At 46.0% G+C, this 26,448-nt stretch overlaps 1 protein-coding gene across 12 annotated transcripts in view; it reads right to left on the reverse strand.

Annotated features, from left to right (window-relative positions):
• Positions 1–26,448, reverse strand: part of stab1 (stabilin 1) — a 55,112-nt gene that overhangs the window by 15,667 nt on the left and 12,997 nt on the right. For 5 of the 12 annotated variants that reach the window (XR_009769260.1, XR_009769259.1, XM_061686800.1 and 2 more), the window contains exons 15-56: positions 25,786–25,899; positions 25,652–25,705; positions 25,083–25,163; positions 24,833–24,991; positions 24,686–24,748; positions 24,509–24,622; positions 23,843–23,929; positions 22,826–22,937; positions 22,558–22,744; positions 18,345–18,438; positions 17,397–17,555; positions 16,404–16,499; positions 15,657–15,752; positions 15,415–15,462; positions 15,178–15,311; positions 14,841–14,952; positions 14,619–14,696; positions 14,319–14,420; positions 13,682–13,786; positions 13,406–13,540; positions 13,189–13,317; positions 12,158–12,211; positions 10,670–10,783; positions 10,051–10,246; positions 9,472–9,567; positions 9,340–9,385; positions 8,504–8,577; positions 7,960–8,085; positions 7,795–7,868; positions 7,126–7,197; positions 6,914–7,033; positions 6,786–6,833; positions 6,012–6,092; positions 5,567–5,713; positions 4,461–4,589; positions 3,371–3,430; positions 3,010–3,216; positions 2,846–2,935; positions 2,510–2,656; positions 1,451–1,507; positions 1,211–1,376; positions 272–421 (exon numbers count right to left, since the gene is read on the reverse strand). Coding sequence is in view for 10 of the 12 variants with exons in the window: in XM_061686800.1 (XP_061542784.1) it covers positions 272–421; positions 1,211–1,376; positions 1,451–1,507; positions 2,510–2,656; positions 2,846–2,935; positions 3,010–3,216; positions 3,371–3,430; positions 4,461–4,589; positions 5,567–5,713; positions 6,012–6,092; positions 6,786–6,833; positions 6,914–7,033; positions 7,126–7,197; positions 7,795–7,868; positions 7,960–8,085; positions 8,504–8,577; positions 9,340–9,385; positions 9,472–9,567; positions 10,051–10,246; positions 10,670–10,783; positions 12,158–12,211; positions 13,189–13,317; positions 13,406–13,540; positions 13,682–13,786; positions 14,319–14,420; positions 14,619–14,696; positions 14,841–14,952; positions 15,178–15,311; positions 15,415–15,462; positions 15,657–15,752; positions 16,404–16,499; positions 17,397–17,555; positions 18,345–18,438; positions 22,558–22,744; positions 22,826–22,937; positions 23,843–23,929; positions 24,509–24,622; positions 24,686–24,748; positions 24,833–24,991; positions 25,083–25,163; positions 25,652–25,705; positions 25,786–25,899 (4,513 nt within the window). In the remaining 2 variants the exon portion in view is untranslated. The remainder of the gene's footprint in view (positions 1–271; positions 422–1,210; positions 1,377–1,450; positions 1,508–2,509; positions 2,657–2,845; positions 2,936–3,009; positions 3,217–3,370; positions 3,431–4,460; positions 4,590–5,566; positions 5,714–6,011; positions 6,093–6,785; positions 6,834–6,913; positions 7,034–7,125; positions 7,198–7,794; positions 7,869–7,959; positions 8,086–8,503; positions 8,578–9,339; positions 9,386–9,471; positions 9,568–10,050; positions 10,247–10,669; positions 10,784–12,157; positions 12,212–13,188; positions 13,318–13,405; positions 13,541–13,681; positions 13,787–14,318; positions 14,421–14,618; positions 14,697–14,840; positions 14,953–15,177; positions 15,312–15,414; positions 15,463–15,656; positions 15,753–16,403; positions 16,500–17,396; positions 17,556–18,344; positions 18,439–22,557; positions 22,745–22,825; positions 22,938–23,842; positions 23,930–24,508; positions 24,623–24,685; positions 24,749–24,832; positions 24,992–25,082; positions 25,164–25,651; positions 25,706–25,785; positions 25,900–26,448) is intronic. The other 7 variants (XM_061686802.1, XM_061686801.1, XM_061686803.1 and 4 more) reach the window with 6 other exon arrangements.

Below are 26,448 nucleotides of genomic sequence, written 5' to 3' on the forward strand. Positions count from 1 at the left end.
TTACGAGGGCCCTCTCAGTGGTCTTCTTTAAGTACTAAATTATTATTTAAAACAAAAATAAATAAAGAAATACCACATAACTAAATGTATTCGATTTATTTTGTTTTTATTCTAAATAAAGTAATTAACCTGGAATGAAATGTATTTAATGAAAAATGAATACAAATAAAATAATTAAAACCCCAAACTAAATTTAGACAATAGTTCCCACGCTGCAAAGTAACAAAGTTCCTGCAGTGGAAATTTCCTCCACGTGGCACAAACAACAAACCTTTGCAGTTGGCGCCGTAATGTCCCGGCGTGCACATCTCGCACGCGTTGCCTTGGAAACTGGCCAGACAATTGCACTTTCCCGTCCCGCGTAAGTCGCCGTCGCACTCGCCGTGGCCGCTGCACGGCGACTTGACGCCGCCTGGGCACACTGGAGAGACAGAGAGAGCGTCCATTATTTCAACATATCGATAGCGGATATCGAAAGCGTGCGCACCCCTGTTCAAATGCCAGGGAAACGCTGTCGGCAAAAGCCTACTCGGACATCTGAATTTGAGTTGGGCTTCGTCAAGATCACTTCAAACGGCGGCAAGTGTGCCGAAGAGGGTCTCGCCAGGCTTGTCTGTGAAATTCAGGTTTGTAAACCTCTGACTAACGGACCCCGTAGATGGCGGCGGTGCACCGCTGTTGAGTAGAAGCTAAAGATGAGGCGGCGAATCTCAGCTCGTCGCGTCGATTATGAAGGAGAGAAATGCCAGCACGGTGGAAGTCGGACAAGTTTCGGCACGTCACACTCCAACAGAGTATTTATTTACAGTACGTCACGGTTCACAAAAAGCTCATTTCCTGCACATTTTGGTGAAAGCAACCCATGTTCTACTGTGAAGTACTAAAGAACATGAAAAACAGAAACAAATGTTTTTTACTCTCTCATATTAAAAGAAGAGTACTCTTTCTTTTATAAAGTTTGGTGCTTATATTGTCACAGAAGACTGAAAAACAGCTGGCAGCCAATGAGTTAATGGCGGAAAAGGTTTTGACCCGATTTATCTTGGTCTCATTACTTTGCATCCCAATATGCTGGCATTAGACGAGGGGTGTGTAGACTTTTTAAACCCACAAAACGGACCTTTTCTCTCATGTTAAATTATGTGCCTTGGCTCAATTTGGTTAACACGGACTTTTTGTGTTGTGTTCATCGGTCCGGGTTCTCCCTCACCCTGACAGTCTCGGCCGTAGTGGTTTTTGCAGCACTTCTGGATCCAGCCCGGAAAGCTGCACACTCGCTTGCAGGTGAAGGTCCTGAGCGGGTCGTCCAGTTCCGAAGACCAGCCCCTGTATCTCAGCGGGTACCTGCGAGATCTCAAGCAGCTCTCCACGCGGCCCTGAAACACGCTACGCTTCACTTCCTCCATTTTGTGGCTTGAAACCGAAAACCGGAGGGGGCGGGGGGTCTTACCATGTCCTGGTGTCGGCTGGGACAGGGTGGAGGGAAGAGACAGCGGCCACAGCGGCCCTGTTTGGACACGTACACGCGCGAGTGAGGATTTTACACAGATTAATCACAGGTGGCAAAAGTATTCACACTTTCCACTTTTGTTATGTTTTTGAGTTTTAATGTAGGACTTGTGTTATTATTTTATTTTCGTTTAATTTGTAATGTGCCTTACTGTAGACCTTCAGACCACACTGGAATTATGACATGAAAATAAAAAAAGATGCTCGGCACCGAGTACTTCTATGGAGGGGGAGGGGCGGCTCATGCTGTTCGCTGCTTGCGTCAGCGTGGCCCCGTTTTAGCCCCGCCCCCAACAAAATCTGGACAACTGACATGGCAAAAAAGAGTTTGAAGCTACATTATTTCTCAACGATTCAGTACAAATTTGCATTTGTTGTTAGTCACTACACAATGTTAGCATATCCGTGGGAATTTTTATTCCCCCCCCCCCCCCCCCCGTTGCGCCAAGTTATCGAAACCGGTATTGTACATACTTGACTTGCGTACTTAAGTACATTTCAGAGTATGTACTTTTGAACCTTAACGACCCTGTAAAGTTAACGTGTTTCTACACACATTATTGATAGAATCTATAGAATTATTTGAAGATAATTAACCGTAACAACTACAAAGACGTCCTTGCTGTATTTATATATTTTAACAACTTTCGCAGTGTTGGTTCATTCTCAGCTTTTCTTTTGTTTTCTATGCATATGTTGAGAGCCACGTTGTGCAATTTAACTTTGGAATTCATTACAAATCGTTCACATCAGTGGCATCATTAGACCTATTTTGGGGGGGCTCGGGGGCCGGGGTCCACTGTAATTGACGAGCTAGTTAGTAGTAGTGTCGGACTTTCTGTTCTGAGCTGAAGAAAATCGGGCGGCGCGCATGTGTCATGAAGCCGACGGTGATTTTGCATTCACGCTCCACCCTTGTACGCATTTGGCCCGACGCGTGTACTTTGGCCAGCTGCGAGATGACTCGACACCGTGACGCCGACGTGTTTGCGGTACTGACAAAGGTGGTCCTGTTCTCGAGGCTGTCGCAGTGCGCCCCCAAGCCGGGAGGCTCCAGCAGCCGGTCGATGCCGTAGGCCACGCCCTCGTCGAAGCTCAGGTAGCGCTCGACCACCTTGGCTGCGTTTTCGTTGATCAATATGTCGCCCTGCGTCAACACAAACGCGCGGAGAAGGCGTAACGAGACACTCACGGGGATTTGGACAGAGAGAAAACAATTTGGAAAGTGAAAGCAGAAGGGCCACGATAAGGATCCCGTTGCAAAATAGCACCACCGCGGCACACGTCAGACAACAACTGTTACCATAGCGACACTGTGTTGCGTGTGTGTTCTCACCACCACGGTCTTGTCACAGCTATACTTGATTCTTGATCCGTGCATGGTGCGGAAGGACGAGTATTTAGTCGGCTGGCTGACACCCAGAACCTACACACGCACGGCCAAAGGTGTCATATGGCGTCCGAGCGGGCATTTTGCCAAATCGGCGCTGCGTCCGTTACCTTGGCGCTGCGTATGATGTGCGCTTTGACGGTGGCGGCCAGCTCCTCCTGGTGGTCGGGACTGAAGAGCCAGCGTCGCCTTTCGGGGGGCAGCGAGCCGAGCGCCCGCTCGCTGGGCCAGAACATCGTGAACGGCCGGTGGATGGACGACCGCAGCGCCGGAAGCAGGCCGGCGCGCTGCGCGCACACAGAAGACGCAAGGGACAACTAACGCGCGCGCCGTTGCGTGGCGTGGATGATGGATAGAAAGATGCGCAAGCCAGCAACACAGGTCGAAAGTCGTGCCGATGCTCAATGGTTGGATGATGGATGGATGGATTGATTGAGCCAATAGAACAGGATGATGTCATCACAGATTTACCTCCACTAGTTGGTAGAAGCTGCTGTAGCCGTAAAATTGAGCAGCCGCAGTGAAGTTCATCTGTTAGACAAAAAGAACGGGAGAAAGAAAAGCTTAAATATGATATATTATTTCTTTGTTGGTGGTCTCGAACGCCGTTGGAGCATTTATTCAATATCCAACTTAAGGTCCATGGACTAGTATGCTCTTTGCCTTAACTAGTGTAGTATATTTTAATAGTAGCACAATCAGAGTTCCTTTGCACAGGACAAATGGTCGGAGACCTGTATTCACACCAACTATCTGTTCTTTGTAATTCTACATCAAAGGACGTCCTTTAACCAGTTATATGTTTATTGGGGTTTCCTGCTCCTCCCTGACAGAAACCTGTCTGGGGTTTACAACCGGGGCCAGGTCTTCAAAGAGGCCTGTTTTTCATTATCGCAGCAAAGGGCCCCGGGGAGGGGGCGGGGGGGGGGATCGACCAGAGTAAGAGGCCCCAGCAGGCGAGTGCGATTCCAAATATGGTCATGAGGAGCACCATCCTTCCGGGTGCACCCAGGGAGGCGCAAAAGCCACTCCCAGGGAAGGAAAGCTTGATAAGACCGAGATCCAGGGGTTTTCCCACGCCCGACGGACGTCGGAGTTCTCCCGGGTGACCTCCGACTCGGAACCACAGGCGAAAAAATCCACCACATTAGCAAGATTACCACATTAGTGCACTAGTAGAACAACTGCGTGTAACGAGTAACTTCTTTTTCCCACGCCGCGATATTATGTGCGATATAAACACGAACAAAAAATTCTGCAACGCACTGAATCCGCAATAGGTGAACTGCGATATAGCGACGGAACACGGTAGCGTATTTGCACTTGCACGTGCCAGAAAGGAAAGCGGCGGTATCGATTAGTCGACGCACGGAAGGAGCAGAAGCAAAAGCCCAAATTCATTTGCGGCCCACGTGGGAAACTCTGAAGTCGTTGTCCAACTAGGATGCCCAAGTTGTCTTAATCGTGGGGACAAAGAGCAAACAAGTACGTGCACCTTCGGCCAGATGTCTATGGGATAAATGCCCCGAGGGCTTTGCTTAGCGGTGCGGAGTAGCGCCACCTTCTGGACGCGCTGTTTGCTGTTCAGCGGGTAGGGAGTGAGCATGGTGCTGAGGTGGTGGATGACGCCGTTGGACGTGGTGTAGTCGCTCTTGACGATCCGAGAAGCGTTGTTGATCCACACCGAGCCCTGTCACGCACGCACGCACACACGCACGCGGACGGTCGGTCGTCGGGCTGCAAGGTTCATCGAACTTTAATCGGGATCGCGATGTTGGCTTTCACGATTAAATGAGCCTGATTGTCGCTGATTTTTGACATTTAAAATTCATATGAAAAGTGCTTCATTTGACGCACTGCACGCAATGTAGTAAGCCAGCCGCTAGGGGGCGAACATATGGCTTCAACTTCAAAATAAAAGCCCAAAATGGCACTGATGTCCAATGTAGTAGCATATGAAGCTTTTATTTTGAAGTTGTCCCTCGCCGCACGACCTTCACGACATCACGAGCAACCGCTGTCGCGGCTGCTTCGACTTCAACTTCGAGGCACGCCTGACCCCGATGAAAACCGCCAGACGTAAAAAGAGAGGGAAATCACAACTGTCGAGTCCTTCGCACTTTGTGAGCGCGCAGGACTGAGCAACGGTCGAGCAGAACAACGGTCACTATGTTGACTATGTTTACTCTTACTGCGCTCTATGCATCAACTGTATTTGCTTCCATTAAGTTGCAATTCGTGATTGCGTTTTGGAATAACATTCATTCCTTCAGTTCGCCCTTGGCAAAGTAATTTAATTTTTAATGATTATCTATCATTGATACTTTTTGAAAGATTCATTTTGCACTGAAACGTGACATATTGCTTGTTTAAAAAGTAGTGCAACAGAAATGATTTTTCCCGAACATGAGAAATAATCGCGATTACAATATTGATCAAAATAATCGTGTTTGGCCGCTTACGCTCTTTTGGAGCGAGCAGCATTCCTCACATTGCTTCCTCCTTCCACGCGAAGCGACGCTGTCAGCAGCTGAGTCGGCAAAACGTAAGTGTGTGTGTTTGTAGTTTTGTGTCTTTGTTTGTGTGCAGTGTTTGGGAGTGTGTGTGTGTTTATGCATGCACGTCTGTGTGTGTGTGTGTGTGTGTGTGTAATCGAGAGCGCGAGACCTGCCGCAGACTGAATTCCAGCACGTATCCGGACGTGGAGACGGCCTGCCGGGTGTTTTGAAGGTCGCTCAAAGTCAACTTCTCGCAGGCGACGACGTGGTACCGCACAAGATCGTTGAGATGCCCGTATTGCTTCCACTCATTAACCTGCGCATGCACGCACGCACGCACGCACACACACACACGAATACGCAAAAAAAACACACACAGACATGCCCACACACCCAAACATACAAAAGATACACACACGCACAGCAAAAGTGTCAAAATACTGATTTGGATTTGGAACCCAAATGAGAGCGCCACCTCTGAGTTCCAGTGCCCTAAAGGTCGTCAAATTTGAACTTGAGCAGCTTTTTGGGCGACTAAAGAACTCGTATGGCTTGTCTGACGACCTCGGAGGCCAACGCGAGAAACTAGAGATCGCTTCGTGGATTGTACGCACGGTGGAATACATTTCGCTGTCGTGCACGGGGGAGAAGGCGGTGAACGGCCCGTCGCCGTAAAGACTCCGAGCGTCTGACTCCTGCAAAACAAAGACACGAAAAAAAACAAAAAACTGAACAAAAAGGCAAACAATATGAGCACCTTTTTGTCATTTAAAAAAAATGTTTCAATATTTTTAAAACATAAAGTGGTACCTTGACATTAACTTGCTCCGTGACCAGCTTAAATGACTTGTATATGAAATCGCTCTTCCCCATTGAAATGAATTGAAATGCCTTTAATCCGTTCCAGCCCCAAACACTACTACAGATTTTTTTTTTGTTCTGTGTTTTTAATAAAGAGAAATTGTACTGTATTTTATGAGAAAACATAACAAATATAAAGTCACAACAACTGTGGGCCTTTAAGAGGCGTGGCCAAGTGAGTGGCGTCAGGAACGTGGCCGGGTATTCTGTGGGAGAGCGTCTAGATGTGAGCTGTGGCCTACATCAGCGCCCATTTTGTATTTGTCCCATTTAATCAACAACTGAAATTGCATCGGCAAACGTGGCTCTCCTTGCCCACATGAGAGGGCATCGCAGTATCTGACTTGCGCCATTTTTGATGTACTTCACCCTACATTTTTGTTTCAGATAAGCCATTCGGCTCAGTGTTTTTGTGTGTGTTTTCGTTTCAGCTCAGGACACAAAGCAAAAAAGCAACACAAAAAAAATGAAGTTCGGCGAACTTGTCTGTCAAGGTCCCACTGTATTTTTTTTGTCACTGAACTCACAGAGAGCATGTAGTGGAACAAAGCGTTCTCAGGGTTTCTGAACACCTCCTGTGTGGCGACCACGACAAAAAAGGGACAATGTTATTGTGATGGAGGCAGGGCGCGCTGCCGTGGGTCATGTGACTCACGGCGTTGGTGTTTCCCCGGCAATCGATGCCGTCGCCCACGTGGTCTCGGAGGCACGTGCAGTTCCTCTGGCCCAGACCCAAATACTCACAGCGGGCGTACTTGCTGCAGCCGCCGTTGTTCTGCACACACACCAACGGACATTTCACGAAGCCAAGGATGATGTACAGTGGCGGTATCGTAAGTGGCAAACGATATGTGACGGAACACGTACGGTTCTGCAAGGGTTTCTCGGGAAACAGAACCTGCCGGTCCCTTGGAAGCCCACCTGACACCTGCACGCCACCTACACGGTGGGGGGAAGCCGACCCAAAAATGGCAATCAAGTCTTCAGTCAGGCTAACCTACATTTCTCCCTCCCCCCCCCCCCCCCTCCAACTGGGCAAAGTATCAGACAAACATACAGAAATACACTATTGTACTGGAGATTCAGCTTCTCTCTGAGCTTGTCAGTACGGCAGTAATATTAGTCGTTCTTTGCGGAGGATAAAGAATATATGCTGCGAGTGTTGTTGCATTATCTGTCTACGTGTTGCTTAAAGGCACCGCCATATCGATGCTAATTGTTAAGTCTGTGCGCCTATGGAGTTTCCCACTGCATGTTAGCATTAAGCTAGCCTACGTGGTTGTTTTAAATACACAACTGTTTTATGTTTAGTTGAGCAAAACAAAATAAAAATAAAAAAATAATAAAAAATCTCAAGTTGGGTCGCTCGTATCTCAAGGCGCCACTGTAAATGTTTCTGGAAAGGTCAAGTTAGACACGTTAGTCTTCAAAGGACCGAATGCAAATGAGTCAAAAGCGCATTCCTGCCCGTGATTGGACGATTCACTGATTGACCAATGACGCCAGCTAGCGTGAACAAAAGAGGCGCGGTCTTACGGCGTCGGGTCCCGTTCTGATGCAGTCGGCCGACTTGTGGCAGCCTCCGTTGTTGACCAGGCAGCCGTCCGCCTCTGAAAAAGGTTACGCGAGGTCAAATCCAGCTGACCTGTAAGCAATATCCCAAACCTTTTGGGAGTATTGTGAGTAGGTGGATGCGCTTACCCAGGCAGACCACGCCGTCGCCCGCGTAGCCCTTGTTGCACTTGCAGGTGTGCATGCCCGCCGACACTTTGAAACAGGTGGCGAACTTCGAGCAACCGCCGTTCGACAGGGCGCACGGGTCCACCTCTGCGCGGGGACACGCACGATCAGCGGGAAAAGGTAGTAGAAGTCGGAGAAAAAGAAGGAGGACGACGTCGTAGAAGTAGACGTAATAAAAGGTAGTAGTAGTACTAGCGGTGGAAGAAGTACAACACGTAGTTGAAACAGAACAAGTAGTAAAAGTAGAAGTTAACTTAGAAGTAGAAAAATAAAAAAAAGTCGTAGAAGTGGCAGTAATAGAAGAAGTACAAACTATAGCAGAAGTAGTAGTGGAAAGAGAGGAACTAGTAGAAGGGATAAAGGTAGAAGAAGTAGAACTGGAAAAAGTAGAAATAGAAGAAGCAGTAGTAGTAGAAAAAGTAGACGTAAAGGAAGTAATAGAAGTCGAAGAAGTAGACCTGATTAGAAGTAGTAAAAGAAGAAGTACTGCAGTAGAGTGCGTTACCTTTACAGACGGTGCCGTTGCCTTGGTATCCGGCGACGCAGACGCAGGCGGTTCCCTGCGGCCCCGAGATGCAGCTGCGCCGCACGACGACAACAACGCGTCGCGTTTAAAGCCATCCGACTTTGCATTTCCGGCCAACGGCGCAACGCTAGCACTCACATTCACACCGCGACACAATTTGGAGTCCTTCGGGGGCTTGCGGCTTTGCGGGAGGAAGCCCGAGGACTCTGGCAAAAATGCAAACTCGCAGCCCAGATTCGAACCCTCGAACTCAAACTGCGAGGTGGGTGGGTTAACCGGAACCAGAACCAGAATCATCTTTATTTGCCAAGTATGTCCAAAAAACACGAGGAATTTGTCTCCGCTCTAGTACGACAACAGAACACTTTGGAGACATAAAGACATTAACAAAAAAACAGTCACTGAGCAAGAAAGGGTTGCTCGTTATCTGGTAATGCCGGTACGTTTATTTATTTTTTTGACAAAAGTCCTCTAGCACGAAGAGCAGAACTCCTACCACTCTTCCACATCGCGGCGCCATTTTAAACAAACGATACCTTTACGCATACAGCGAACACCCGCATACTTGAAGTGCAACACCCGCAGATTCACCTACTTGCGGATTCTTTCCAATGTATTTATGTTTTTTTTTGGGGGGGAGGGAGGCAATCCCCAAAGCGCTTATTGGCACTTTATTCGGTTCGTGTGATGCAGCCGCACTTTCATTTGCCATTTTCTAATGGGTTTGATGCCAGATCACCGGCAAAACGGCGGCAAATACATACGCACACACACACACACACACGCGCGCACACACGCATATCAATAGAACCTACTTGGCGTTCTCAGCACACACTCCTCCGCAGGCGTCGTCCTTGATCTCTGCCACACACGCACACAGATGATGGGCGGTTACATATATTCAGTCGGTAGGTAGGTGTGTGTGTGTGTGTGTGTGCATGCCTCACCAATGGAGCACGAGGCTCCCTTCCAGCCTTTGTGACACACACACCTGCCGTTTCCTGACAAGCCATCGTCACACTTCCCGTGGTCGCACGCACACCCTGCAATACACACGCACACACAGGCAGTGAGACAATCATAAACACGCAAACATCAAAACGTTCACACATGCGTGCGCACGACACATGCACATGTGCACACACAGATACACAGGCAGACACGCACGGTTATCGCTCGCTGTTGGTGTCGGTGTTCTCCATGACGTGTCAATCACGCATCTTCAAAAGGTGACAGTTTTCTTTCGTTTCACTTTTACAGTACGTGACGGTGCTTCACTTATTTTTACACTTGTGTGACACTTGTTAAAGGGTGCGCACGTGTGTCTCTCGCTCTGTGCACGTGTTCATGTGTGTGTGTGTCACAGTATGCTGTGTGTGTTACAAACTTCGTTGTATATTGTATAATGACAACAAAGATTCTGACTCGAATTCTGATGTGTGTGTGTATGTGCACGTCTGTTTTACTCTGTGCATGTGTGTGTGTGTGTGTGTGTGTGTGTGTGTGTGAGTGTGTGCGCTCCTCACTGGAAGTGCAGTTGACGCCGTAACGTCCCGGCTCGCAGTCCTCGCAGGCGGTGCCATGGAAACCCTCGTAGCAGCGGCACTCCCCGTTGCCACGGAGACCGTCCTGACACTGGCCGTGATTGGAGCACCAGCTGGCCACGTCCCCGGGGCATTTGTAGCACTCGGGGCCGTAGTAACCGCGGCAACAGGACTGATGCTGCGGGGACACGTCGGGAGGCTTCAGAGTCACAAACCCCAGGCCATGATGTCGAAGCAATAGCGGTCAAATGCTAACATGTTAGCATTTGATCAACCCTCCTTTGAAATGGCGCATGATGTCACATCCTTCACCAGTTGCATTCATGCTTTCTCGACTCAGATTGTCATCTCGCTATGTGTTAGCATACTAACTGTTAGCATTTTATTCACTCCAGTGTGAAATATTACCCAACTCCAGGGCATGATGTGAAATTCTTCTCGAGCTGTCTTAGCGCCAACTTTAATCGGGTCGCTGTCTTGCTAACGGCATGTTAGCATTTGATCAGTCCTCGTAAACTCCGCGGTATGCCTTCAAATCCTATCGATCTTTGAATACTGAAGTTGTTCTGTGATAGCTGTTAGCAGTAATAATGGTGGCTACCTTGGCGACCTGCAGACATTTGATCACGCAGCCTGGCATGGACTTCCTCCGGGATCCCACGCGCGTTCTGTATCGACAGTTGGGCTTCATGTTCTCCGGGAACTGCATTTTGATCTGAGGTAAGACAAAGACACCCAACGCATTGCCACAGACCCACACGCCAGAATTAGAATCTTTGTCACGGTCATTATACAAAGTACAAGGAACGTTTGATTCATGCACACGTACAGGCGGTCGGCACGACATGACATTGCATTATCAGAATAGGCGGCTGATGCATTAGTGCAGGGGTGTCAAACGCAATATTTTTGACACGGCGCCGCATTGTAGTTCTGGTCGGAATGTGACCCCATATGAATGTGCGGTCATGGAAATCATTATCAGACCGCCCTTGTTTCTTCAGTTTCTTGCTCATTTTTAATGCCTCCCGAACTGAAGGCAAATTTGTTTGGACCAGTGTGATAATCACAACAAAATTAGCTCATAAGAGTTTATTTGAGGAGCTGATATCGCGCCATTTTCTACGGTTTTCTTGATAATGCCCAAATTCACTGGGAATGCAATCAAGCTTAAGCTGGTCAAATAGGACATCAAATATTCCGGAACCAGCTGCATTTTTCTTGTGCTCGTATTCTTTGGGTAATGTAGCTTTAGTGGTACCACACATTAAAATGAACAAAAAATTCAAGAAACAAAGTGTGGTTTCATATTTTATTTCTATGACTATGATTGTCTCATATGATTACATACACTAGTTTTGAAATCAGAAGCCAGTTTAAAAAAAAAATGTTCAACTATTATTCAAGTCATTTTAAAAGGGTGCTTAAAAGTGACGACAATTTGCAATTTTGGTATTTTAGCAAAAACACATGAAGTGGACGCACTTTTGCGGGCTACAGAAAATGCTGCAGCGGGTCCGATGTGGCCCCGGGCCTTGAGTTTGACACCTGTGCACGAGTGCTGGGGGAAGGTTAAAGTTAACGCCCGCAGGAAATGTACCCTTCGATCTGAGCTGTCTGCGTGCAACCGCCATCGCCGCCATGTTCTGTGTTCGTTCCTCATATTGTCCCTTTGTCGCGCTCCCTCGTTCCTTCTTTTTTGTAATCGGTAACTTAGTCAGAAAAAGCCTTATCATACAAATAAGGCGTGTTTGCGTGTTTAGTGGGGGGGGGGGGGGGAATATTACGAGCACTGTGCAAAAACAAACAAGCTTCCATTGATGTAGCAGACATTGACGGTTATGAGTCTCATTCTGAGTTCTCCTTGATTTTATTCAAATTAGGCGGTGCTCCAAGGTAAAGGTTAAACTAGCCTATTGTTACATTTATATTGTTAATGAAAGATTCGAGCCAAAAGAGAGCGCTGGCACGCACGCACACACATTCTTGTCGCTTCCTGTTGGTGTTCTATATGACGCGCCAGTCATGCACCCTGGAAGGGCGAGTAGTTGTGGTTTTCCTACATTTCACTTCGAGGCGACAGACTCACCGGCTTGTATCTGTTGATGCAGCGGGGGGTTGCGTCACAGGCGGTACACCGGCCCTAATGAAGTGCAACCACACAGAGGGAAAATGCTGTGACAAAGACAAAATGATCAGCGCAATACACGGATGCCGTGCAAGTCTACTCGGCTTGATCATTTGATCAATAACAGTAAATACATACCCCATTGCATTTCCTTTTGAAAAACAATTATTTTATTGATGTCAGTATTTGAATTATTGGGAGTTGTTATCATTCAAACAGTAATCATTGTTTCGGAGAAGAAAAAAAAGAAAACATTCTAAAATGATATTTTTCAAACTCGTAATGCCAAAATGTCTGCACCGTTATGTGTCCCGAATGAAAATTCATGATTTGCACGATGCTTTCTGACGACGCTAATGACACTTTGGGACCTATCAGATTGTTGTATAATACGCATGAAAACGAACACAAATACACTTTAGTGTCGAAAGAGTTGCTTTTTTCGCTTCTTTTACAAATGTCACTCAGGCCGTCTTTACCGTTAACGCCACTGGAGAGAGCATCATGACGTTGCTGCAATACTCCAGCGGGATCTGGGAGCTGAAGTGCCAGGATGAGGCAGCCATTTTGCATTCACGCCATAGCGTGGCTTTAATGAGTAGTTCAGATCCTTTATGCGCTTTTATCCGCAGAGTTTGAAGGGCAACAAATGTAAATTGTGCCACACGTGTCTTTTTTCAGTTTGTCGTTACAGTACTACGATGCACTTTTGTCTTCACCGTTACAAATGGAAGTGTATTTCAGCGATCCACCACCATTGGCTCTGTCAGTAAGGACTGCATTCACTATGAATGCCTAAAATTTGAAATCATCAATTACTTTTTGGAAAAAAAAAAAATTTCAGCATGGGAGACATGTACCCATATAAAATCAAAGTGGCATTAAAAAAATTGATAAATTCGATTTTTGTTTAATGGTTTTTATCATTATTGATCAAATGATATTAAAATGAGCCATATCTTAGCAGCACCTGCTAGCACGTTGGCACTTACGTTGACTTGCACGATGAGCTCCTGGCTGCATCTGTTACGGCGCACCGTGAGGACCCGCGGGATGACCATGATGACGCCGTACTGCGTCTCGGTGAAGGCGCCGTCCAGCGGGACGTCGTTCACCAATGTCTGAAGGCGCCAGCAACAACAAAAAAAGATCCACTCATACTCACGACAATGGTAAAGTCCCAGAATGTCGGCGAAGGTTTTGTGTTACCCGGTTGTCGGGGTCCAGGTGGAACTGGACCTGGTAGTCGGCGCCCAGCCGGGTGCTCTTGAGCACGCCGTCGTAGAGTTGGTCCGGGAAGAGCAGCTGGCCGCCAATCACGTGATACTTGAAGACGTCGGCGTCCTGCGTTTGTTAGCGTGTTAGCATGTGATTGATTCTCATTTGTTGCCATCTTGCTTTATAGTACTACGTACTGTACGTACAGTATATTAGCGGACTCCCACGTTAAGGTTTGTATAAATTGACACTGGGCAGGCGACGTACCAGCTGCGTGGAGTTGGTATCGCTGAGGTACTGGCGGACGGCGGCGTCGGTGGGCAGCAGAAGGGTGAACGGCGTCTGCTCGACTTCCCCCGACAGGTTGTACGTCTGCCGCCGAGAAGTTAAGTGCGGATAAGAGGCACGGGCACAACCCGTGCACACACACAGCAGACAAACAAAAACACACTTCACACAACACGTACACTAAACAAACACATACAACACAGAGCATACATACAACTACAAACATATACAAGAAGCATACACACGCACAACACATACACACACACACACTCTCACCAACAACAAGGCAGACAGATACACACGCCACACAAAAAGCACACACACACACACACATCGCATACACACACATGCAACACAGACAAATAGACACAATGCACATAACAGATACCAACACACAGGCACAAGCACACACACACACACACACATCACACACATACAGGCAGAGCACACAAATACACAAAACACAAACATTAGCACGCACACACACACAACATACAAGCATGTAAATAAACACACCACATGCATGTAAACATAAGCACACGTGCACACACAATACACACAGAACATATATACACACAGACACACACACACACACACAGCCAGGCATCTCACCCACCAGAGCGAACTGACGGAACAGAGTGAAGTTCGGCGAGGCCTCCAGGAAGGCCGTCAGTGTGGGAGGCTCGGGCGGGAGCTCCGACCGCGACGGAAACAGAACCTGAAAACGCGCCGATCCGTAATAGCCGCGCACTCGGGAGCACGTTAGCATCTGAGCAGTTCTCATTTCAAATACTGCGGTATCCGAATACGTTACATCCTCCATCTTGCTTATTGGATTCAGGTTGCTATCTTGCTTTATGTTAGCCTATGAACTGTTAGCACGCTAGCATTTCCATCAGTTCTAAAGTCGTCTCACCTTGTCGATGACGTGGATGTAGCCGTTGATTGCCGGCTGGTTGCGGGTGACGATGGCGGCGTCGCCGATAAGAATTCCCTGCAACGACAATACGAAACCGTAACGCACCGCCGAGATTGGAACCCCAGACTTTGGAACTGTGAGACGGAGTCTCTAACCGCTCGTCCGCCGTTCTGCAAATTAAATAATCAATATTAATAATAAAAATGACTAGCGTGTTACCTTGCTGCTATTCCTGATCTCCCATTGGGTGGGCGGGTTCATGGAGGCTAGCTTGCGGCCAATCATTGCCTCCATGTCTTCCATGGAGTAAATGCCTGGCAGGAAGTGACCCCTGGAAGCAGGAAGTCACACAGAAAGTTGCTAATGTGTGTGCGCAAGAGTGCATGTTTGTGCGTTTGTGTATTTTTTTTGTGTGTTTGCGTGCATCGGTGTCTATGTTTGTGTTTGTTCGTGTGTTTGTGTACACGTGTATGTAGTTGTGTTTGTTTGTGTGTGGTTTTGTGAATGTAAGTGTTAGTGTGTGTTCGCGTGTATGCGCGTGCGTGCGTCGACGCACCGTAGGAAGTGCGGGAGGCGGTGTTTCGTGTTCCAGAAGGTGACCTCGGCGTCGCTCATATTCCGAAGCACCGCTCTGGTCGGGACCAGCACGGTCAGGTTGCCGCTGAGGTCGTCGGCGGCGTGAGGGTACCTCTATGGGCGCGCACGCACACGACACAGACACACAAACGCGTGAATGATCACGTGGTCAAATGCTCGCGTGATGTCATTTGAAGATGACGCAGTGCTTACACACATGAATCATGAAGTACAGGCTGCTCAGCAGGGGGTTCATGTCCAGCTCCTACACACACAAACACACACATTGTTTCCAGGCAATCTTTCACACGTCATAGCTTGAATATTTCCAACTCTCATGCAAGCGTACAAAGAGTGAACCGCCATGTAATAAAAGTAAAAACAAGTCAAATTGCTCGTATCAGAACGAATACACACAACAAAGAGGAACAGACAGAATTGCAATTGGAAAGTTTGGACCTCCATCAAGGTTCCGTAGCAGGTGATTCCGCCTCCCTCGTAGCCGTCTGGACACGTGCACGTGCGGTTGCCGTCCTCGGTCTGCTCGCACTTTGCCTGAAAATCGATTTGCGACAAACCCCACGGAGTCACGAGTCAAATTAAAGGCCTCGGCGAGGGCTCTTCACATAGGCCGCCGATATATCCTCATATGATGACATAATGGTCCAAAAACACGCTTTTGATCTATTAGGAGCTGCCGAGGTCAAATTTCATCAGTAACAAACACCTTGGAGTCATACAGTCCCCTCCAAAAGTATTGCAACGGCTAGGTCAATTCCTTTGTTTTTGTTGCATACCGAATACATTTGGATTTCAGATCAAAAGATGAATATGAGACTACGACTACATGGACCTCATCAGGGGGGAAAAGTGGAAGGTCTTAGACTGGCGGACCTTAACCCAATAGAGCATGCATTTTCTCTTCCTGATGAGGAGACTTCAAACAAAAGGTGCTCTGTCCTGAGCTGTTGAACACATCTAGATGTAAATACCGTGAAATAAAAGCTGGAATTCTGAACCTCTGTCCCATATTCGTTTTTGATCTGAAACACAACTGTCTTCAGTATACAACAAAAACAAAGCAACGGACCTTGCCGTTCCAATACTTTCGGAGGGCACTGTACGTCAAATGAAAGGCCTTGGCGAGGGCATTCCAGGTATTTAAGTCAACACAATCCGCGCGGTGTGGCGTATGTGCAACGTTACCAGGTCGTGGCAGCCTCCGTTTTTGCTCAAGCAGGGGTTAACGAGGTCACACGCCACGCCGTTCCCCATGTAACCTGGTTTACACACGCACTCGCTCTGCACACACGCACAGACACACACGATAATATGTTAATGCCAAAATGGGAAAATATGCATTAATTCTAGTTTTCAAATAATGTTTTGTATATATTTTTTATATTTAGATTAAAATATGTAACATACATCAAAATACATGAATATTAATTATTGATTGCAAGTTATACGAGTTGAAAAATTTGAGTTTGTCCATTTTTATTTCAATTAGTGAGAACAGAAAGTTTGTTTTTGTATCTGGAAAATTATTAATCTATTAATACAAGTAAAAAAATTCAAACGAGTGAGAACAGAAAATTTGATTCTGTTAATGGAAAAAGAAAAAAAAGATTATTATTTTTTTTTTATATGAATACATTTGTTTATAGCGGCACGGTGGTCGACTGGTTAGCTCATCTGTCTCACAGTTCTGAGGTCCGGGGTTCAATCCCCATCCCCGCCTGTGTGGAGTTTGCATGTTCTCCCCGTGCCTGCGTGGCTTTTCTCCGGGCACTCCGGTTTCCTCCCACATCCCAAAAACATGCGTAGTAAGTTGATTGAAGGCTCTAAATTGCCCGTAGGTGTGAATGTGAGTGCCAATGGTTGTTTGTTTCTATGTGCCCTGCTATTGGCTGGGGTTCAGGGTGTACTCGCCTCTCGCCCGAAGATAGGCTCCAGCACGCCCCCGACCCTAGTGAGGATAAACCGGTTCGGAAAATGGATGGATGGATAAATGTGTTTACTTTTATCAGCAATTAAGGAAGTAAAATGTTTGAAAAATTAATAAAATTCTCGTTGTGTCCAGTTTTGAGGCTTTGCAGTACAAGGCAGAAAAAGAAGAGCTGATCCCCAACAACCGCAATGCGACTAGCGCCTCCTGCTGCGGCAACACAGCATAGCGAGCCTCGCGCGTTTTCCGACCTGTCCGGGTCCGATGTGGTTGCAGTCTGCGTTTGGGCTGCAGCCTCCTCGCGCGTCCGTCTGGCAGTTGTTGACCTCCACGCACACGCGCCCGTCGCCCGTCCAACCGTCCACGCACACGCACGACACGTTGCCCGGAGACACGTACACGCACTCGGCCTGGCAAAACCGAGAGGAGAAGAAGAAGAAGAAGAGGAGGAGAGAAAAGAGAGAAAAAAAAAAAAAAAAAAAAAGTTAATTCAGAAATGGAAAAAGTATACACGGAGTCATACGTCAAATGAAAGGCCTTGCTAAGGGCTTTACATATCTGTTTGTATACTGTCAATATACACTCATAGAATGACGTAATGGCCCAAAAACATTTTTGATGAGCACGCTTTTGATGTTTGAGATGGGCTCAGGGAAAATTTCAACAGGAACAAAACCCGACGGAGTATATCGTCAAATTAAAGGCTTTGATGAGGGCTTTCCAGATAGGCAACTATATTTCCAATACACCATCATATCGGCAAGAAAAAGAAAAGAAAACACCTCTGACCTTTTAGGGCATTATCACATTTCTTCAGTAACAAGTACGGAGTGACAAGTCGAATTATAGGCCTTGACGAAGGCTTTTCAGATATGTTACTTTGTTGTAAATATACCATCATATACGGTAATAGCATAATGGCCAAAACACACTTTTGAGCTGGGTTGACATTTCTTCTTTCGATTTATGTGTTGTTGTTGTTTTTTTTTTAATAAACGTAGTGTCATAATCCACGTACGTTCAAAAAAGTATCGAGCCCATTTTGACAAAGTAAGGCAGTGAGGCAGTGAAAGTGAAAAGCTGTTTGGAAAAATAATGAATAGTACAGATACTGCAAACATCCACTTTAGGTGCAGACAGCAAGACTTTGTACTTTGTGCCTTGGCACCACTGCCTTTTGGATTGTGTGGAACTCTTACGTTGACGTGGCAGCCTCCTCTGTTGCTCTTCAGGCAGCGGTTGATGGCCGTGCACGAGTGGCCGTCGCCGTCGTAGCCGTCCCGACACACACACCTGGTTGGCGCGAAGAGCAAAAGTACTTGGACATGGATTTTCAAGCACAAAAAGAAAAAAAATTTAGAGGGAAAATAAACCCAACAAATACGTGCCCCGCATACTTGCTGTTCGGCACCCGCGGATTCATCTGTTTGTGAACTTTTTGTCAAGTTTTCTTCAATTATTTTCTTTTTAAAAATGGTTTCCTTTTTGTTTTTTTCTTTTCTGGAGCGAACCAATCTGAGAAAGCCTTTATTCCCGCTTATTTTAGATTTTTTTTTTTCCCCCCCTTGGAATCTCAACACTGCTCCGCGTGATTTCCGGTGGTAACGGAGCTGCGGGCTTTTTGGAGACTTTTTAAAAACAACATTTAAAAGATGCATATTTTCCAGAAAATAAATTATAATTTTACCAAAACAAAATGTATGTTTACGAGATAAAAAGTTGTAATATTATGAGGAAAAAAGTCATACATTTAAAAGCTAGTCATAAAAATGTTTAGAATAAAAAGGTGTATTTTTCAGGCCAAACTGAGCAGTCGGGGGAGAAGAGCCTTGGTGAGAGAGGTAAAGAAGAACCCAAAGATCACTGTGGCCGAGCTCCAAAGATGCAGTCGGGAGACGGGAGAATGTTCTAGAAAGTCAACCATCACTGTAGCCCTCCACCAGTCGGGCGGGGCTTTATGGCAGAGTGGCCAGACGGAAGCCTCTCCTCAGTGCGAGACGGATGAAAGCCCGCATGGAGTTTGCTAAAAAAAAAAACACCTGAAGGATTCTCTGGTCTGATGAGACCAAGATAGAAATTGTTGGCCTTAATTCTAAGCGGTATGTGTGGAGAAAAGCAGGCACTGCTCATCACCTGTCCAACAGTGAAGCACGGTGGTGGCAGCATCATGCTGTGGGGGTGTTTTTCATCAGCAGGGAAAGGGAGACCGGATGCAATCGAAGAAAACATTGCAAAGAGGATCTATGCAGCAAAGTTGGAAAAACAGTTTAGCGCCAACGACTCGAAATCAGTCTGGCGTGCATTCCAATCGCTGACTAATTACAAGCGACGATCCCCCCGAGCTGAGAACAATAGCACACTAGCCGACGACTTGAATACCTTCTATTGCAGATTTGAAAAGGACAGTTTCACTCCACACACCCGCCCGGCCGCACCCGCGACCACAACCGCACCTCTGACTTCTGCGTTAACCATCCATGAACAGGATGTGAGACGCATCTTCAAACAACAGAAGATTAACAAAGCAACAGGACCGGACCATGTGTCCCCATCCTGCCTCAAAGTCTGCGCGGACCAGCTCGCTCCAGTCTTCACTCAGATCTTTAACAGATCTTTGGAAATGTGCGAAGTTCCATCCTGCTTCAAACCCTCCACCATCATTCCAGTCCCCAAGAAACCTGCAATCTCTAGTCTGAATGACTACAGGCCTGTCGCTTTGACATCTGTGGTCATGAAGTCCTTTGAACGTCTCGTGCTGGACCACCTCAAGAGTGTCACAGGTCCCCTGCTGGACCCCCTGCAGTTTGCCTACCAAGCGAACAGGTCTGCGGATGATGCAGTCAACATGGGACTGCACTTCATCCTAGAACACCTCGACAGTGCAGGGACCTACGCGAGGATCCTGTTCGTGGACTTCAGCTCAGCGTTCAACACCATCATCCCTGAACTCCTTTCAACCAAGCTTCTCCAGCTCAGCGTCTCACCTGCCATCTGCCAGTGGATTTACAGCTTTCTGACGGGCAGGACACAGCAAGTCAGGCTGGGGGAGGCCACCTCATCCACACGCAGCATCAGCACTGGGGCGCCCCAAGGTTGTGTCCTCTCTCCGCTGCTCTTCTCTCTCTACACGAACGACCGCACCTCAGCGAACCCGACTGTCAAGCTCCTGAAGTTTGCAGATGACACCGCCGTCATCGGCCTCATCAAGGACGGTGACGAGTCTGCATATCGACAGGAAGCGGAGCGGCTGGAGCTGCGGTGCGGGCGACACAACCTGGAGCTGAACACGCTCAAGACGGTAGAGATGATCGTGGACTTCAGGAGGCATCCTTCGCCACAGCTGCCCCTCACGTTGTCCAGCTGCCTTGTGTCAAACGTCGAGACCTTCGAGTTCCTGGGAATTACAATCTCTCAGGACCTGAAGTGGGCGAACAACATCAACTCCGTCCTCAAAAAGGCCCAGCAGAGGATGTACTTCCTGCGGCTTCTGAGAAAGCACGGCCTGCCGCCGGAGCTGCTGAGACGGTTCTACACAGCGGTCATCGAATCGGTCCTGTGTTCTTCCATCACAGTCTGGTTCGGTGCTGCTACAAAAAAGGACAAACTCCGACTGCAACGGACAATCAAAACTGCTGAAAGGATTGTCGGTACCCCCCTACCCACCATTGAGGACTTGCACGCTGCCAGAACTAAGACAAGGGCGTGCAAAATCCTCTCGGACCGTCCGCACCCCGGTCACCGGCTCTTCCGGCTCCTTCCCTCAGGTCGGCGCTACCGATCAACGCAAACTAGAACTAGTAGACATTCCGACAGCTTCTTCCCTCTTGCGATCAACTTCTTAAACACCTAACCTATAATTCCATTACAACAAGCTGGCAATTTTTTGACTTGAGTTGGTTGTCACATTTCTGTGGGGCCAATTATGTATGACTCGTGCACTCACTGTAGTTGTCTCGCCATGCTGCACTATTTGCATATACTGGCCATTCATGCCAGAGTCGCATCTGCTCCATTTGCACAGTGATTGAGGAGTATCTGCAACATTTGCACAACCGACATTGTCCCAGATGATCGCACCACTCGTCACTTTAAACCGCATCCACTCCTTGAAGTCTCAGCGCCCTTTGCACAATGGTCATTGCACCGGACTATTGCAATATTAGTCGTTCGAACTGCTCTAAGTGCTAGAGGACTCTGCATCTTTTTGCACAATTGTTTTTTGTCAATGTCTTTATGTCCCCAAAGTGTTCTGTAAATTGACTGTTTGTTGTACTAGAGCGGCTCCAACTACCGGAGACAAATTCCTTGTGTGTTTTGGACATACTTGGCAAATAAAGATGATTCTGATTCTGATTCTGAAAAGATGAATTCGGCCAAGTACAGGGATATCCTGGGCGAAAACCTTCTCCAGAGTGCTCAGAACCTCAGACTGGGCCGAAGGTTCACCTTCAAAAAAGACAATGACCCTAAGTAGTAGCAAGATGGCGCCTACCAGTGTGGTCGCCTCGGTAACGCGCTCTCTAGTATTGTCTTTGTTTTTGTGTTTTTCGTCCGACTTTGGAGACCTTACGCGACTCACTGACACGAGGGGAGACCTGCTAACCATCAAGGAGGCAACTCCGGACTTTCTGTCACCAACTTTCGAAAATCCGCTCAATTTTTCTTTTTTTTTTTTTTTTTTAATTCTGATTCTGATTCTGAGCACACAGCTAAAATACCGAAGGAGTGGCTTCAGAACAAGTCTGTGACTGTTTTTGAATGGCCCAGCCAAAGCTCTGACTTAAACCCTATTGAGCATCTCTGGAGAGACCTGAAAATGGCTGCCCACCAACGTTCACCATCCAACCTGACAGAACTGGAGAGCATCTGCGAGGAGGAATGGCAGAGGATCCCCAAATCCAGGTGTGGAAAAACCTGTTGCATCATTCCCAAAAAGACTCATGGCTGTATTAGCTCAAAAGGATGCTTCTACCAAATACTGAGCAAAGGGTCTGAATACTTATGGCTGTGTGATATTATATCTTTTTTAATAAATCTACAAAAATGTCAACAATTCCGTTTTTTTCTGTCAATATGGGGTGCTGTGTGTACATTAATGTGGAAAGAAATTAACTAAAATTATTTTAGCAAATGGCTGCAATATAACAAACAGTGAAAAATTTAAGGGGGTCTGAATACTTTCCGTACCCGCTGTGTGTGTGTGCGCGCGTGTATGTATGTATGTATATATCTAAAATTATTTTCAAACTCTCATAAATATACAACTTTTTTCCCTCTTGAATATTGGCCACCTTTGGGACTTCTGGAAAATGATTTACGGGGAAACTTAACACTGCTCCATGTTTGGAGCCATATTTGGTCCATATCTGTAAACGCGAGTGAGGTGCCGTCACGACATGGGCGGAGCCTTACGTGCTTTGCAGTCCACTGTGCGTGCAGTACGCGTGGATGTGGCAGCGTTCCATCAGGCCATCGGCGTTGCACGGCGTGGCCGCTTTATCGCAACGCTCGCCGGAGAAACCGTCCAGACAGGAGCCGCGCCGACACATGCCGCCGCTGCCCGGTCGGTTGTCGCACACGCCGTGAACGCAGTGACACTCTGCGAATGCACACACGCACGCACGCTGAAAACCGGCGGTCGAGGCAGACGGGCGTCCGCGACCGGCGGGGCGTACGTCACCTTCGTCGCAGAGCTCTCCGTGTTTGGAGGGGTCAGAGCAGATGTGGCAGGCCACGCCCTCGAAGGGGGATTGACAGCTGCAAGAGCCATTGCCGCGGATACCGTCGAAGCACTAAGTCAAAGTCATTAAAAATAATAGAAAAAAAATTGAATATACCGTAATTTCTCGTGTATAATGCGCACCCCCAAAGTTGACCTCAAAATTCCGGAAAACCCTTCTACCTATGAATAATGCATTTTTCTAATGCATGATTTTGCTTCTACCCATATGATCAAAACATGATTATCTGTATTTTGTTCGGTTTTTTTCAAAGAATTATTCTGAAGTTAAGTTAAGCACTTTATTTGAACACATTTATTTTTATTTACTTGCTCTTATTTTGAAATTCACAGCCCTACTTTTATTTAGTAAATGAGAAAACACACTGGTGTGCTCATATGTTTGATTACCCTATGTATTATTCGCACTATTGACTTTTGACAATTTTTGGGGGTAAAAAATGTACATTATACACGAGAAATAATACACATATATACGGTACAAAAATGTTAAAGAAACAAAATGATGTAATATTCAATTACAAAAATAACACAAAGTGACAAAATACACACAAATAATTATGAAAATAAAGTAAAAAAGTAAAAATATGAAATTATTTTTAAAACAAAATAAAACAAAAAATTCAAAGCCAAGCCACAAAAAAGAAATTTATCACAACACAAATGTTTAAATTACAAAAATACATGAAATGAATGAAATACAAAATCAAAGCAGGCTAAAGAAAATGATAAAAATGTTAAAAAAAAATAGAAAAATACAAATACAAAGATAGGCCAAAAAAAAAAGAAAAATTACAAAATACGAAAAAAAACAAGCCACTAAAACAGGAAGATACTAAATTATTTTAAAAAAAATAATAAAAAAAGAGCCCAATAAAAATATAAAAATAATACCATAACTAAAATAAAGAGCATATGAATGTAAATATGAATATCATAATAGTTGTTGGCGCTCACCGTTCCTTTGTCGTAGCAGGGATGCTGGAAGCCGCCGATGCACGGCTTGCAGTCGGGCCCGAAGAAACCTTTGCAGCACTCGGGCGTCTGAGCACGTGCACAACATTATTTAGTCACATCATTTCTTATTGGATTGTACTACGTACATTCAATATAGTAAATGTACAATTTCAATTAAGTTGGGACGATGTGTTAAACATAACCCTAACCCTTGCAGAGCATGTTCAACCGATATTTGATTGAATACAATACAAAGACGAGATATTTCATGTTCAAACTGATCAACTTGATTGTTTTGAGCAAATAATCATGAACTTAGAATTTGATGGCTGCAACACGTTCCAAAAAAGCTGGGACGGGTGGCAAAAAAGACTGAGAAGTTGAGGACTGCTCATCAAACACCTGCTGGGAACATCACACAGGTGAACAGGCTCATTGGGAACAGGTGGGTGCCATGATTGGGTAGAAAAGGAGCTTCCCTGAATTGCTCAGTCATTCGCAAGCCAAGATGGGAGAAAGTTCACCTCTTTGTGAACAAGTGTGTGAGAAAATAGCTGAACAGTTTAAGGACAATGTTCCTCAACGTCCAATTGCAAGGAATTTAGGGATTTCATCATATCCGGTCCATAAGATCATCAAGAGGTTCAGAGAATCTGCAGAAATCACCGCATGTAAGTATTTTCTGACCCGCGTGGTGACGTTGCAGTATTTGGCGCAGCCTTTGCTCAGCCACAGACGCAGAGGGGACGCCGTGTAGTCGCAGCCAATCAGGGGGTGGTCCTGACCAACACAACATCATTTGCATGGATGGAAATATGTTCTTTTTTTTTTTTTTTTCTTTACCAGTTCAGTGCTGCCAACTGGACATGACGACTCGTACAGGTAGCTGCAGTGAACACACTGACTCTGGGGGGGGAAAAAACACACAGATTGTTTTTCTCTTTGTGTACACCAATAGATTTGTGTGTGTGTGTGTGTGTGTGCACTGACTTGAGTGATTCTGCTGTTGATGCGGTCGCATCTGTGGGGCATGATGGGCATTATGGTGGGCGGGTAGAGGAGGCCGTCAATCAGGTGGATGATGCCGTTGAGCGCCCGGTTGTTGGGCGACAGCACGCGCACGCCTTTGTCGCCCAAAAGGATGTCGCCCTGCGCGAGACACGAAGCAGACACGAGGTCAAGAGAGAAGGCGGCGCGGGGCGCCGTCGCATTAGCGTCGGCCAATCAGAGAGCGGCTTACGTCGGCGGAGGCGGAGATGGTCAGCATCTGATTGGCCGTCGTCTCGATGCGAGACAGAGACGTCAGGTCGTCAGATGTCAGCTGTGGACGCCAATAGGGACGTTTGTGTTTTGGAAGAAACGTTTTCTGAAATTTTGCCATATAGCTTTCAAAATGTAATGCGTGTTTGGATTTCATTAAGTGCAAGTTGAATTTGTTTGGGGAGGAATAAAAACCTAATAATTGGGGGAATATTTTATTGTATTTAAAAAAAAAAAAAACGTTTTTCTTTTCAGGTTACCATCGAAAATATTCATTCAGTATCATGTAAAATAAAATTTTAAGAAACCAATGAAAATATAAAATTAATTTCAAGAAATGTATTAAAATAAAGGCAATTTTGAGTTTTGATGTTTTAAATAAAAAACATTTGTGAATTATATATTTTTACAATTATTTTTTCTTTAAAAAAAAAAGTTAATTTTACTTTTTGGGGAAAAAACAACAAAAGATATTTTAATGTGATTTTTTTTTTTTGTGTGTTTCAGCTTGAAAATATTATCTTGTGGTGTGTGTGCGTGCGTACTTACGCTGGCCTTGGAATAAATGTGATTCCGGAGAAGTTCTTGCAGTTTATGTTTAGACTGATGGAAAAAAGTAAAAGGGGTTAGGAGAGAGTTTGAATGTTGACCGAGCGAAGCGAAATCAACACGTGCGTGCGTACGTGATTGAGCATGTAGAGGATGCTCCCGTCTCGGGCGTTGTCCACCGCCTGGTTGCTGGGGATGAAGACGGTCAAAGGGCCCGGACCGTTCAGGGGCAGCACCGCGCCGCAATTCTGAACACGCACGCGTATCAACATTATAAATAATAATATGGATAGTTGTTAGCGCTAAAAAGGTTTTACAGAACAAATACTTGTTGCGTGCTTACGTCATGCCAAAAACTACAAAAATGGCCGCCCGAGCTCCGTACCTTTTGGGTTGGCTGCCATGAGACAAATGACAATAATAATAAAAAAAACCTTCAGAAATTTTGAGCTATTACATTTTTTTAAAGAATTCAGCAAAAATGTATTTGTTTTGGAAAAACAAAAAATCTAATCCTCTTTTTTAAAAAAAAAAAGATATCAAAAAGGAAAAAAAAAATCGAAGGATTTTTTTTTTTTTTTTTTTTTTTTTCCCCCCTCAATACAATTGTTTTGTCTAACAATTTGAAAAAAAAATATTGTTAAACATGAATATAAACTGAAATATGATAATATATTAAAACTATAAAATTTGCAGCTATTATACTTGGAACTTTTCTTTGAGTTTTTGGGGGGGAAAAACAATGGCCGCTATTACATTATGAAAAAAAAAAAAAAGACATTTTCATTTGAAACTGT

The sequence above is a fragment of the Phycodurus eques genome, chromosome 10, assembly GCF_024500275.1.
Source record: "Phycodurus eques isolate BA_2022a chromosome 10, UOR_Pequ_1.1, whole genome shotgun sequence".
In the NCBI taxonomy this organism is placed as follows: domain Eukaryota; kingdom Metazoa; phylum Chordata; class Actinopteri; order Syngnathiformes; family Syngnathidae; genus Phycodurus; species Phycodurus eques.